Genomic DNA, 15,103 nt, shown 5'->3' with positions numbered 1-15,103 from the left:
TACATCTCAATCATGGTAGTGGATACACAGACCTTATAAAACTGCATAGAATTAAATACATACAAATGAATACAAGTAAATATGGGGAAATAAAAATAAGATTGGTGGAATGTACCAATGTCAATTTCCTGGTTGTGATACTGTATCATAGTTTTACAAGATGTTATCACTAAGGGAAACTGGGTAGAGGGTATATGAGATCTCTCTGTTTATTTCTTACAATTACATGTGAATCTACAATTACCTCAAAATGTTAAAAGGTTCATTTAAAGAGCCTATCTTTCTCTCTTCCCACTACTTCCATATAGCTAACCTTCCTGGTATAAGCCACTATCATGTTTCCCTGAATTCCTGAATAGCTTCCTAAAATTCTCTGTCAGGTTCCCCTTGCTTACCAACCATCTATGCTCAACGAAAGCAGCCAGAGTGATAATTTAAAAAAATAAGTTAGATCATGCCATTTCTCTGCTTAAAACCTTCAGTGAGTTTTGGTTCCCCATTCTGAACAACATTAAAATCAAAATCCTTATTATTGCTGCCAAGACTTCACCAACTGCCCTGCCCATCACCACCCCCACTCCCATTACCACACTAGCCTTCCAGTTGTTCCTAATAAATTTCAGGTACTCCTGCTATTCCCTTGATCAGGAATCCTACTCTCCTAAATATCCAAATAGTTAGTCCCCATTACCTATTTTAAGTGTATCCTTAAATGTCACATTCTCACAATCTCAATACTCACTCCCAGTATTCCTATCTCCCCTTAGTTGCTTCATTTTTCTCCATAGCAACAAATCATATAACATACTATATCTCTTTCCCATATTTATTTTTGTCCCTCTCCCAACTAAAATGTTAGCTTAAAAATGGCACAGATTTTTGTGTTTTGTTCATTGTATATTCAGAATCCAGAACAGTGCCCAGCCCACAAGAAGTACTCAATATTATTATTAACTATTAGATGAATATTTACATTGATGATATAAAACACTCCTACTGACTCAAAAAAATATATATATATTTTATTCTACGGCGATGAAAATGTTCTAGGATTAGTGGTGATGGCTGCACAGCTCTAGAAAAATAACAAAACAAGTGAAATTTATACTTTAAAAGGGTGAATTTTACATATGGTACGTAAATTTTATCTAAATACAGATGTTATAGATTAGGAGGAAAAAAAAAAAAAACAAGAATTGACCACTCACAAAAAATACAAAGGCTTAAGTTAAACTAGTCAAAAGAGCAATTATAACTCCTGATCTAAACACTACTTTTGAATTTACCACAATTATGTGAAAAATTTTAAAGATATGTTATATGAACTAAAGAAAAAAGTGAGAAAAAAGCACATTATACCTTATATTAAGTTTTATTTATCTTTCCTTCTAGCTATTCAAAGCCAGAAGGAAAGTATTCAAGACCTCAATTATCTTGCCTCTAATTTTTCTCTCTGGAATAATGGAGGCAATAAAACTATGTATGAGATATATGATTTTCAAAGCAAAGTCAATAGAACCTTTCCACATCTACCTTTGTAGACCCTGAACATTCAATTCAATTTAAAAATACATATTTTACCAGTCACCCAACCTAGGTACTCAAGAGAGTATAAAAGTAGCATTAAATAGCCTATATTCTTAAGAAGCTTATATGGCCGTCAAGAAAAAGGATCTTTCAGATCTCCCACTACAGGAACCTCCATCAACCAATGGCCCCAGCTACTGTGCTTTCAAACCCATTCCCGTGGAGCTAAGACTAAGGAGAACAGATATATTTAAGGAAGGCCTTTTCCCAGAAGACAATGGATTCCTTTGATGGACAACTTCGTTTTGAGCCTTCATGGAACTTTCTTTATAGCTGCACTGCAATCTAAGACTTTTCCTATTCAAATTGGCACTGCCCCTTTCTCCTCCACAGGGGTTAGACCTGGTTTTTAGCTTTCATTAATAACTACAATGATTCAAAAAACATTGCTGCACGTAACTGAAGATTACCATTTCTTTCAAGTTGTCTGTCAGCTTAACCAAGCAAATAGCTTTTCCACAAATGAATTAAAATAGCAACATAAATATAAATAATTAGGTGTCTGAAAACAGGACTACTAAATTTAGGAGGTGGTAAAACAAACAAACAGAAGAGAGGGAGGGAGGGAAGAGAAGAAGCAAGATTCAAAGTGAACAGGAATTTGCAGTAGCTCAGAATTGTGAAAAGAAACAGTAGAGCTTTGTTTTTATGCATTTTAAATTTCAGAAACTGTTCTCATAATACATTTGTTTAATTTTATCCATACAACATTAAAGAAGAAAAAAAGAGCACGATAATATTTATTGAGTTCTTTTATATGCCAAACATTGGGCTGGGGTATTGCTGTACTAGCAGCATCTCTTTTTTAACAGATGATGAAACAGGCACATAAAGTTAACGAATATGCTCAAGCTCACAAAACTACTAAGTAGCAGACCAAGGTCATCTTTCTCCACATGCTATCTTCAGAGTATCATGCAGAAAATAATCACTTCCCTAAGAATAAAAAACAGACATTATCTCTCATCATTTCACAAAATGGTATGTATTAAAAGTAGGGCTACATTCTCTATTCACAACAAACAAAATAGTGACACTTGGCATCTCTACCTCCTCCACATTCCAACCACAGAACAAACCAGGCAGGAGACCTGAAACCTATGACTTAGTTTAAAGGAGAACTGAAATTAATAGTTAATGAAGCTGAGATCACTAAATAATTAAAACTGCAACTTACTGATTTTCAAATAGCAAAAGGCAGCCTCAATAATCATTATAAGATTTCAGGATTGATAATCTTCTCCCTATTCTATTATCAAAGTTCTCCTACATTAGGCATCTAAGTGGACATTAGCCCTATAACAACACAAGCATTTTCTATTGCAGGCACTTCCAGACTGCCTAAGTCAGGCAGTTTAATTTTACTTACGTAATTTATAGCTGTATAATGGGTCACAGAGAAAAAAAAATTAATCAAATTTCAGGTAAAGCATTACTGAAATGAAGCTTGCTATACCAAAAATTCCTTTAAAATGTCAGTGGACTAGATATAGTTTATGTGACTGACAATGGAACAATTATTCTTGATTTTCCTTTTACCTCTGATATTCCCTCTCTTCACCGGCTCACCTAACTTTACTCTCCCATTTAATCATTTATCCTGCCAGAACTTTTGAAAAAGAAAAGGTAGGCCTTTGTTTTTTCACCAAAACAAATTACTTCTCACTGCCACTAGCAGGGTCAGCAAATGGGTTGATTTAATTGTGCAAAATGCCAGAAGACCCTATTTCAATTTTTTTCTGGAAACACATACTTATTTAATATAGTTTAAGCAGCAGCTATGCAAATCACCAATATTATACTACAGATTTTTAAGCTGTCAGAGAAATTCCTACTATTTTATGACCAATAAGAGAAACAAATTGATTAACACACAAAATTTGTGACCACAGTTAACATTAATCAAGGAGATCGGAGAATACTTAAGTTCCACAAAGGCAAAATGATTTAGTGGAAACAACAGATCTTGGTATAAGGTAGCTTGCCACATTTTAGCAAAAAAGGAGGGAAAAAAATAAAGAAATGTTTTGATAACAACTGAAATAATAAAACACTTAGGAATAAACAACAAAAAATGTCAAATTTTTAGAAATTTATTTCAACAAAACACATCCACGCCATCGTTTGACAGGAAAATAATCTCAACAGCTATCAATAGGATAATGACTAAATTAAGGGTATATTCATACAACAGAATATAATGAAGCCATGAGAGGATGAGGTAAACCAATCTCTCTCTTGAGAAAAAAAGAATGTGCTTTAATATTGTGATAGTTAGGTCTGATGCTGTGGTAGAGTCTGTGATATAAGAAGAGGTATGAGACTGAGAGAGAAGGGAGGAAGGGAGGGGTTTAATACCATAAATAAAATACATTTTAAGAAAATGTATTAAATAAAATATATTAAAGCACCTTAGGAGTCAGGCTGCCTACAATAAAATCTTTGCACCCATTTATTCATTTGTTCTCTGTGTGACCTTGGCCAAGTAAATTTATATATAAAATCTTTGGACTTGGGTTTCCTCCTCTGAATAATAATGGTAACAATTTAACAGAACTAATGGTAAGGATTAAAGAAAACATTTCATGTAAAAATCTTAGTAGGTTATCTAGCATATAATAAGGATTTGATAAGTATGTGCTATTATGATTAACCATTAATTCAAAAAAAGCTAAATGTGAGGATATGAAGGACACAAACCTAATAAAATAGTCTTTGTCATGAAAAATATGGATTGCCCTAGTTTATTGGCAATATGGTGTCAAAAAACTTAGAACAAAAGATCCATATGGCTGGAATCACTGGGGAATTTCTTTAAGAAAAAATCTGACCTGGGGACTTTAAATATGTCTAGAATTTAGATAGAAAGAGAGTGGGAGTGATAGAAGTAACTGAATAAAGGCAGAGGGGCTGTTATTGGCTGAATATGTGCTCCCCACTCCCACTTCCCCCCCCCCCCAAAAAAATATGGTAAAGTCCTAATCCTCAGTACCCTGAATTTGGAAACAAGATCATGACAGATAGAATTAGGTAAAATAAGGCCAAGCTGGTTAATCCAGTATGACTAGTGTCCTTGTAAGAAAGAGCAAAATTTGAAAACGCAAACAGGTGATGACAGAGACAGAGACTAAAGCAATACAGGGACAGGCCAAGGAATGCCAATCCAGCAAGCCATCAGAAGTTAGGAGGAGGCAAGGAAGGATTCTCCCCTACAGATTTCAGAGGATACATGGCCCTGCCAACATCTTAATTTCAGACTTCTGGCCTCCAGAACTGTAAGACAATAAATCTGTTATTTTAAATCATTCAGTTTGTGGTACTTTGTTATGGCAAACTGTCACAGAAAACTACGACATAGGCCATAAAGACCAACATAGTTTAAGGATAGTGACGTAGAAGGTTTGGAAAGCTGAGTATTTGGAGATAAGGCCACAGTATGGAAGTTCTTGAATGCACAAGTGACATGTAAGGTTTTATTTTCTAGACTATGAGGAACCTCAGAAGATTTGTGTATAGGAGGAATAACGTGGCCAGCAGAATTTGGGGGAGATTATTCTAATGTTGGTATGCAGAAGGAATTGGAAGAAAGAAGACCAGAGGCAGCGGTTTACTAGTGAATAAGCCAAATAACGATGAGGCCTGACTAGAAGAGCAGAGATGAGAATAGGGAAAAAAGGGGCTAGTTCAACAAGTCAGTGAGGAGGGAAAAAAGGAGGAAGAAAAGAGAAACAAGATATGAGAAATGAAAGAGAGGAATAGTCTGAATGAATGGGTGAATGATAGAACTATTATAAGTCAGGGAAGCTGATGTGGCTCAACTGCTAGAGTGTCTGCCTACCATATAGGAGGTCCAGGGATCAATTTCCAGGGCCTCCTGGCCCATGCGGTAAACTGGCCCACGTGCAGTGCTGCCATGCACAAAGGAGTGATGTGCCATGCAGGGGTGCCCCATGTGCAAGGAGTACATCCCTCAAGGAGAGCAGCCCCACACGAAAAACACAGCCCACCCAGAAGAGGTGCCACACACATGGAGAGTGATGCTGTAAGATTCCCAATGCAGCCTGACAAGAATGCAAGTGGACACAGAAGAAAACACAGCAAATGGACACAGAGAGCAGACAATTGGGGGGGGGAGGGTAAAATAAAAATAAATTAAAAAAAGAAAAAAGGGAAGTCAAGGTCAAAGGTCTGGATCAACAGGAAGGATTTCCATTGTTGTTGTTTTTTTTTAAATTTATTTTTATTTCTCTTCCCTTTCCCCCTCCCCCCCCCACCAGCTGTCTGCTCTCTGTGTCCATTCACTGGCTATTCTTCTGCGTTCGCTTGTATACTTGTCAGCGGCACCAGGAATCCGTGTCTCTTTTTTGTTGCATCATCTTCCTGCGTCAGCTCTCTGTGTGTGTGCTGCCACTCTTGGGCAAGCTGCGTTTTTTTCACATGGGGCGGTTCTCCCTATGGGGTGCACTCCTTGCGTGTGTGGCTCCATTACATGGGGGATACCCCTACGTGGCACGGCACTCCTTGCGCACATCATCACTGCGTGTGGGCCAGCTCACCGCATGGATCAGGAGGCCTTGGGTTTGAACCCTGGACCTCCCATGTGGTAGGCAGTTGCTCTATCCATTGAGCCAAATCCGCTTCCCTCCATTGGGTTTTAAAAGTTAAGTAAGAGTCAGATAAGAAACTTTGCAGTTTGAGGTAACAGTGCTCACTTCATATCATGATCCAATGGACATGGCAACATGGGACTAGTGTTTGAGACAACAGAGGCAAAAACAGGAAACAAACATAAGAATTTTATATATACACACACACACACACACACACACACACACATACTCTTTAGAATCCTATACCTAGACACTAAACAAAGTGTCCTACTTCAGGACAGTAATCATCTCTTATTTATTTTTATATCCCTTAATATTTAGCATGGCCCTGGCAAATGAGAGGCTCTCAAAACCTGTTGTAGGGGTAGAAGGAAAAGAGAAGGAAATAAATGGATGGGATATTAGAGATAATCTAATATCATATCTAAGACTACATGGCTTGTTAATGGCACAGCTTTGATTAGAACCCAGGTTTCCTAACTCAATTATCTACAACATAGGTGTTACATATGAAATTCCACGTACAGCTTCTCTTAAGAAGATGGTTTAAGAAAGAAATGTACATGGCAAGAGCTGAAGTTTGGGGATTGCTGGGCTTCAGGGGCAGAAAAAAAACAAGGTAGCAAAGAAAGGTTGGAGTTAAGAATAAAAAATTAAAAAAAAAAAAAGTATTGTATCAGATACTCAAAGGAAATATTTCAAGAAAAGAAGCAATAGTGAACTGTATCAAATGCTCATATGCTACAGGTAGTATTTCCCTCCCTATACCAATGAGGCACAAAGCAGGAAAAGGCTACTTAGTTAATTAAGTTTCTTAATTAATTAATTAAGAAATTTTAACCTACCTTCCAAAGAATTTTATATGTTCTTTATATAAAAAATCTTACTTGTGGTTTCAAAAATAATACTATAATCTTCAGTAAATTTTATCTCTCCAAATACATTGACTAGAAAAAAATAATCATTTACATGTACTAAAGCAGCAACAAGTACATGAAATTAGGGAGGTTTTACCTTAAATCTCTTGTCCTGCAATACTTTCTTGATGGCAACCAGTTCTCCTGAATCACAAAGTTTGGCTTGATATACCACACCAAACGACCCATTTCCAATCACTTTAGTGTCTGTATAGCTGACTTCTTGTGGCCTGTCTGGACCCTGCCCAGGAGTTGCCACCACTGTGGTCACCTTGCTGCCATCCTTGTCTCCTAAAAGGAAAACAGGATTTTAAAAATGAGAAATGTAAAGAATTAAACCAAGAAAGTTGTCAAAATATACAAAGTGAACTATATTCTTTCGTCTTACTTCATCATATGCAACTGTTTCAATTACAAGTAATATTTTAACCATCATTTATTTATTCATTCTACAGACCAGGTAAAATGCTTAGCAGTTCATATGCATGACTTCATTTAATGAAAACAACCACCCCATAAAGTAGATAGTACTCTTCCCATAAACTTCAGGAAAGACTTATATTTGTCCAAGGTCAAATAATGAATGGTAAAAATCCATGGGGTAAAAAATAAGCATCTGTCAACTCTGAACAAGTATGTCAACTCTAAAGACCCTAGGTCTTTCCTCAAGGCACCCTTATTTTACTTGTAAACAAAAATAGGGACAACTGAATACACTTAAACATGCCAACCCTATTCAGACCATTCATCCTTTAGGAAGGTAAAGCTTTTTTGCTTGTCCATCTTATTTTCTTTCAACAAAATAGTGGCATAGTCTAAGACAAAGGTCTGGTGGAGGAAAGATACGGGGTAAAGAATGCTAATTTGGGGATAAGGGATGTAAAATTTAAAAGAGCACCATTTATAACTGGCTCTGGAGTAACCATTCATGGCCCTCTCCTTACCTTTTTTGCCTTCTCTTACCCTCTGTAACAACCCAAAGAATACACTCTCTTCAATTCAAGCTCAAGAGTCACCTGGCTAGACAGTCCACAATCATCTTCCTGGTCTCTGAATTCTTAAAACTATTGCAAATTGTACTATATTACCTATCACCTGATTTTAAAAAGCTTTAAATTGTTCTTTAATGATGTCAGAATACATACCAATTCTAGAAACTACAATCATCTTTAACTAGCAATTATGATTTCTGCTTCTTCTCTCTTCCTGAACAAATCTAAAACTATTCTCAGTACAATGTAAGGCCTTAGGCTCACTGTCTGAGCTGAATTATTTTTCTGTTAGCCTCCTAGTATATCCATTTTATTTTCAAAATGCTAACTGAATTCATATTAACCTAATAAAAGAAAAAGATGGTAAAGTAACATAATACTTAACTCTAAGCACCAAGATTATAAAGTATTCATTTGTACCTCACATATTAAAAAATCAAAAACATACTAATCTAATTTTCCAGCAGTCTGAGTACTTCTCCTATACCAAATATAAATTGCTAGATTAAAAAATAGCCAAATGTTGGTGACAAATTATAACCAATATTTTGATCTATTTATGTTCACAGAAGTGTTAATACAGACCAAAGCCAATAAGCACCATCTATGACTGATTAACTCTCTTGCTTATGACACAGCCTTCATGACAGACTCAAAAGTAATGAGTGATTCCTGTATAACTAACTAGGTGAATTACAGCCAATCTATATTATACTGTGATCAACATGTTATGTCCTTAATTCCGAGGACATACCCAAACCACTATGTGTTATTTAGCACAAATCCAACACCATTTAAAAGATAAATTCAAATCTTGTCAACACCACCATTTTTATTTACAACAGTATTGTTTTACATGCACATAAACCCTAGTACAAGCCAACACATACAGCAGTTCTCAAAGCTTTCAAATGCACCCTTTGATCTCACCTCCTAATAACATAAACCTTAAATACATTTGCTAAAAGCCTATCTGAATTTAATCTGAGCTGTATATTGCCAAAGTCCACTCTCAAAAATACTCTATCCACTTTCCTACTTTTTTGAGTTTTTACTGTGGTAACATATATACAACATAGCATTTCCCATTTTAACCACTTCTAAACATAAATTCACTGGTGTTAATTACATTCACAATGTTGTGTTACCATCATCACCATCTATTATCAAAACTTTTCCATCATCCCAAACAGAAACTATAACCATTAAGCATTAACTCCCCATTCCCCATTCCCCATCTCATCCCTGTATCCACATATTTTCATTCCTAATTATGTTAATCTTAACTACAACTTTTCAGGCTGACTATAACCCTACCATAAATTATTTTCTTCCTCATTTGCAAAACAAACCTATCTTTACCAGTGTTTTAGCCCACCCCCACCAAAGGCAGAATACCAGACTTCTGAACTCAAATTCTAAACAGAGATCCAGACCATTCAGATACAGAAAGACAGAAGTCCAAGGCATTGAATACATTTTCTTACAATCCAATTGTCCCAAAAGAAATAAAAAGCAGAAGTGATTTCAAACTGACCCTTTCCTAGACGATTTAGGTCATTTAGACACTAAAAAAAGATGTCAAGAACTTTGAATTAATAATTCCATTGAACAAGCGGCCTGTAAAATCTTACAAGTCTAATTCACAAAACAAACTTCTTTATTTTTCTTTTGAGGTACTGGGAGCGGGTGACTGAACCCGGGACCTCATATGTGGGAAGCCAACCATCAACCAACCACTAGGCCACATCAGCGTCCCTGAGTTGTTTTTTTTGTTTTGTTTGTTGTTTGTTTCTGTTTTTTCAGGAGGCACCAGAAACAAACCCAGAACCTCCCCGGGGGGAAGCAGGTGCTCAAATGCTTAAGCCACATCTGCTCCCTGTTACTGTTTTATAATTAGGATAAATTAATTGATTTTAATTAAAAAACAAAAACCATCTGGGGCACGACCAAAAATTAAGTTTTTCTATCATATATATACACATAAGCATATGTCAATGAATACAGGAGCCACAGCTTTGTACTTGCTCCAATAAGAGACCTTAAGCAGGGAAGTGGATCTGGCTCAACTGATAGAGCATCCGCCTACCATATGGGAGGTCCAGGGTTCAAACCTAGGGCCTCCTGACCCGTGTGGGGAGCTGGCCTATGCGCAGTGTTGATGTGCGTAAGGAGTGTCCTGCCAGAAAGGGGTGTCCCCTGCATAGGGGAGCGCCACGCATAAGGAGTGCACCCTGCAAGGAGAGCCGCCCCATGTGAGAAAAGTGCAGCCTGCCCAGGAGTGGTGCCATGCACATGGAGAGTTAACACAGCAAGATGATGTAACAAAAAGAGACACAGATTCCTAGTGCCGCTGACAAGAATGCTGGCGGACACAGAAGAACACACAGCGAATGGACACAGAGAGCAGACAACTGGAGGGGATGGGGAGAATGGAGGAGAAATAAATGACAATAAATTTTAGAAGTAAAAAAAAAGAGAACTTAAGCAACATAAGCACTTGCAATGACTTTCCCTACTTGTTACTTCAGTTTGAACTTCTAAAGAAAAAACCTTCACATTTCAGAAAACCCATTTCAGGGGTCCAAGATTAGCTGTGAAAACTAATTATCACAACACCCTGGAATTAACATCTCTTCCCCATACTACTAAGCCTGGGAATGTCTATCCCAACACCATGATTTGTAAATGGGAAAAAGCACAAACAAACTAATTCTGCTGAAGTATTAAAAGGAGGGAGGAAGGATCAACATATAATTTCTATGGATGCTATACTGATGAAAGATTTAAAGTCTCTTAATTTCAAATTGGACTAGATGGAGACAAAGACTAAGTCTTTTGTACATCTAGGAAAAACACTTAATATCTTAGAAATTAAAGGATTTGCTCTATTCTATCTCAAGAAGTAAGAAAAATTGTTGAGAACTATGAGGGGCTGGCTATATGCCTTACTAATATGAAATTTCTAAGTATACTAGGAACAATGGCTTTCAGGCTTTCTATCTCTAGCACCTTGGAAAATTTCTCTTCAGAAATCACCAAGCTTTCAGACTGTTCCATTAGAAATCTGAAACAGCAGAGCTGTAAAGAATAGCAGGATAACACCAGAGATGACTTGGCATGAGCATCAGTAACACCATGGGGCAGTCAGCAGCTAGTGTGCCAAGGAAAATCATGTCACCTTTGGCATTGTAATTCGCTGACCAAGCATTAAAATAACAGCCATATAAAATTTCACTGTTTACAAAATACTTTCCCATTCATTGTTTCATCTAATCCAATGCTTACAATAAACATAAGGATATATTATTATTTCTACTCTGCAAATGTATAAAGGCAAGAAGAGATTAACTTGTCCAATGTCTTAAAGAAGAATTTTTTTTCACTCATGCTACCTCTACTATATTTTACAACCTTCCTACTACCACTGAAAGACTAACTTTATATGCTGTTTTTCCCCAAAAAAGCAGACTGTTTCTGGATATATAACGTGAGAAAATCAGCTCCAGAGTACAGTAACTGAGAGAATAAATAAACAAGCTTTTACAGTCTTCAGTTCTCAATTATTCAATTAATAATAGCAAAAAGGCTATTTTCAAAGCACGTTGGCAACATTACATTTTGAAATTTATCCCAAAGCAAAAACGTGAAAAAAATAACAATTTTAAACAATTTATTCTGTGACATCCAAAATTTATTCTATGACCTTTACTACACACTACTCTATGACATTTGCTACTAGAAATGGAATTATTTTGGATTTAACAAGTTGACACTTCGACCGTTACTAAATTTCCAAGAATACAAAGTATAGTGAGTCTCAAATTAATTATATGACACCAGCCATTATAATAAAATTGATCGTCAAAAACTGCCACTGTCTCTCAGGTATAACAACTGCAGAGCATTAGGAACAACTCAGCTCCAGGGCCTTTCTGGCCAGGACTCCTGGTATTCTCTGTTACAATTAGAATCCATTGAGATGGTATGAACTTCCTACTATAATTAGAACACAGAATTAAATCCCCTACCCTTTACCACAGATAGATAAATCATAAATACATGTAGATAAATCTAAAATACATGAACCACAATAGACTCCTCATGCAGGAAAGGAAAGAAGGTATGCCATAGAATAACTGTTCTATTGAAGGTCATTAAAAAGAGAATACTATTTTTACAAAAATATTAGAAAACTTATCTATGTTTCAAAATGATACATGTAGCCCCGTTTTCGCTCTCTCAAACACAGGGTTGTATCTGTGAGCAACAACTTGGGGTCACATTTTTTAGCCCCGTTTTCGCTCTCCCAAACATAGGGTTGTATCTGTGAGCAACAACTTGGGGTCACATTTTTTACATCTTCTGAAGTCATTCCTCACCTCCAATCCACCGTGAGATGAACAAACCTAGCATCTTACCATAGTCCACAACCAAAGCGTGGAGTAAGCCTCCAAAACCCGAAAGGCCACTTCAAACATGTTTAAATCTTTTTAAGAGTTGTCTTGACATTGACATTCTAATTTTATAGGAATGTTGCAGGGTCATTAATTTGATGTTTGCTTTCTTGCAGAGGCCAGGTTTTAAGATTCAGAAGTGAGAAAAAGTAACAACTAAGACACTTTTTCACTGAGAAGCTTTTAGAGAATGTTAATAAACTATACTACTGACACAAATTGAGCAAAGTCATGCCACAATCCAAAGTAATACTCCAGCACCCTTGACATGGGAATCTCGGTCAGTAATGACTGCCTCTATAAATTCTCCTTTAGTTCAAGAATAAACTCTTCATGTAAAAGAGAAAATTAAAAGTCTTCAACAAAAGCCTAGAGAAATCCACATACCACTTAGGACTACACTGAAGATGCCAAGCAATTTCAAGAGTGTTCTATCTACTAACAATATTAGTAGGAAAAATAGTACTGCCTATCACAATGAAAAATGAGAGCTATTTCTTGAGGACATTTAACAATAAGGCAAACACTCTACTGAAAAGAATGAGTGTATGAATTGCTCATAAGATCCAAAAAGAACCTTATTTTCAAGCATCAAGACTGCAAGAAAGGGAAAACTGGCCACCATCAAATTTTCAGGTTTTTAAATCAAAGCCAACTCTTTAACCTAAGTAACTGGCTCAGGAATGTCATAATCCTTTTTCAAATAATTCTGGTTTCTTTAGAGCATCAATAGGCAAGAGCAAGATCTGGGCAGGGGACACCTCTGAGGTATGAAATACAATTTATAGCAATGTATATAGAAGTATGTTGCTTATATTTAAGTATGTTTTCACAGTTTGTAAAACACCACTAACAGTGGGCACAGACATCAACTGGGGGTGAAATACTAAAAATGAAGATTCTTAGAATTTTAGAGATAGACGTAGGAATTATTTTTAATAAACATCCCCAAATGATTCATGCACAGATCCAGGTATCAGACTTTGAGAAAGAACGACAATAAACCATTTAATCCCTATAACAATCCTGGAACAAATTGATGACAACCATTTAACAATGCCAAGAGCCTGAAGAATTAAAAAAGGTTTGGTAATTTACATCATTAAAAGTACCCACAAAACCAAGAGCCGGTTCTTTGAGAAGATCAATAAAATTGACAAACCCTTAGCTAGACAAAGAAAAAAAAGAAAAGATGCAAATACACAAAATAAGAAACGAGAAAAGAGGTATCACCACTGACCCCACAGAAATAAAAGACTATCATAAGAGGATACATTGAAAAACTATATTCCAACAAGAAGGACAAGTTAGAGGAAATGAACAAATTCCTAGAAACACATAAGCAGCCTACATTGACGAAAGAAGAAACTGAAGATCTCAACAAACCCATCACAAGTAAAGAGAGAGAATCAGTCACAAAAACCTCCTAACTGGGAAGCGGACTTGGCCCAAAGGATAGAGCATCTGCCTATCACATGGGAGGTCTGCGGTTCAAACCCCGGGCCTCCCTGATCCGTGTGAAGCTGGCCCACACACAGTGCTGATGCACGCAAGGAGTGCTGTGCCACGCAGGGGTGTCCCCCACGTAGGGGAACCCCACGCGCAAGGAGTGCACCCTGTAAGGAGAGCCGCCCAGCGCGAAAGTAAGTACAGCCTACCCAAGAATGTCGCTGCACACACGGAGAGGTGACACAGAAAGATGACGCAACAAAAAGAAACACAGATTCCTGGTGCCACTGATAAGGATAGAAGCCGTCACAGAACAACACATAGTGAATGGACAGAGAGAGCTGGGGGGGAGGGAGAGAGGAATAAATAAAAAAGAAATCTTAAGAAAAAAAAAAACCTCCCAACTAAGAAGAGCCCTGGGGCTAGACAGCTTCACAGGTGAATTCTACAAAACATTCCCCAAACAACGAAAACCAATCTTGCTGAAACTCTTCCAAAAAATCAAAACAGAAGGAACACTGCCTAATTCATTATATGATGCCAATATTACCCTAGTACCAAAGCCAAACAAAGACACCACAAGGAAGGAAAACTACAGACCAATCTCTCTAATGAACCTAAATGCAAAAATCCTCAACAAAATACTTGCTAATCATATTCAACAACACATTAAACGAATTATGCACCATGATGAAGTGGAATTCATTCCTGGTATGCAAGGATGGTTCAACATAAGAAAATCAATTAATATAATACACCATATAAACAGACTGAAGGGGAAAAAAATCACATGATCATATTTTTGATGCAGAAAAAGCATCGGAATAGAAGGAAATTTTTTGAACATGATAAAGGATATATATGGAAAACCCACAGCTAACATCATTTACAATGGTGAAATCCTAAAATCTTTCCCTCTATTATCAGGAACAAGACAAGGATGCCCACTATCACCCCTTATATTTAACATTGTCTCAGAAGTACTTGCATGAGCACTGAGGCAAGAACCAGATATAAAAGACATCCAAATTGGAAAGGAAGAAGTCAAAATTTCATTATTTGCAGATGACATGATCCTATACATAGAAAAC

At 36.7% G+C, this 15,103-nt stretch overlaps 1 protein-coding gene across 4 annotated transcripts in view; it reads right to left on the bottom strand.

Annotated features, from left to right (window-relative positions):
* The window catches only part of GSK3B (glycogen synthase kinase 3 beta), a 269,348-nt gene that overhangs the window by 163,056 nt on the left and 91,189 nt on the right, over window positions 1-15,103 (bottom strand). For all 4 annotated transcript variants that reach the window (XM_004480769.5, XM_004480768.5, XM_058295766.2 and 1 more), the window contains exon 2: window positions 7,212-7,405. In XM_004480769.5, the coding sequence (XP_004480826.1) occupies window positions 7,212-7,405 (194 nt within the window). The remainder of the gene's footprint in view (window positions 1-7,211; window positions 7,406-15,103) is intronic.

The sequence above is a fragment of the Dasypus novemcinctus genome, chromosome 4 (assembly GCF_030445035.2).
Source record: "Dasypus novemcinctus isolate mDasNov1 chromosome 4, mDasNov1.1.hap2, whole genome shotgun sequence".
NCBI classification, from domain to species: domain Eukaryota; kingdom Metazoa; phylum Chordata; class Mammalia; order Cingulata; family Dasypodidae; genus Dasypus; species Dasypus novemcinctus.
Note: the sequence above shows the minus strand (reverse complement) of the source record. Positions and strands in the feature narration are given on the sequence as shown.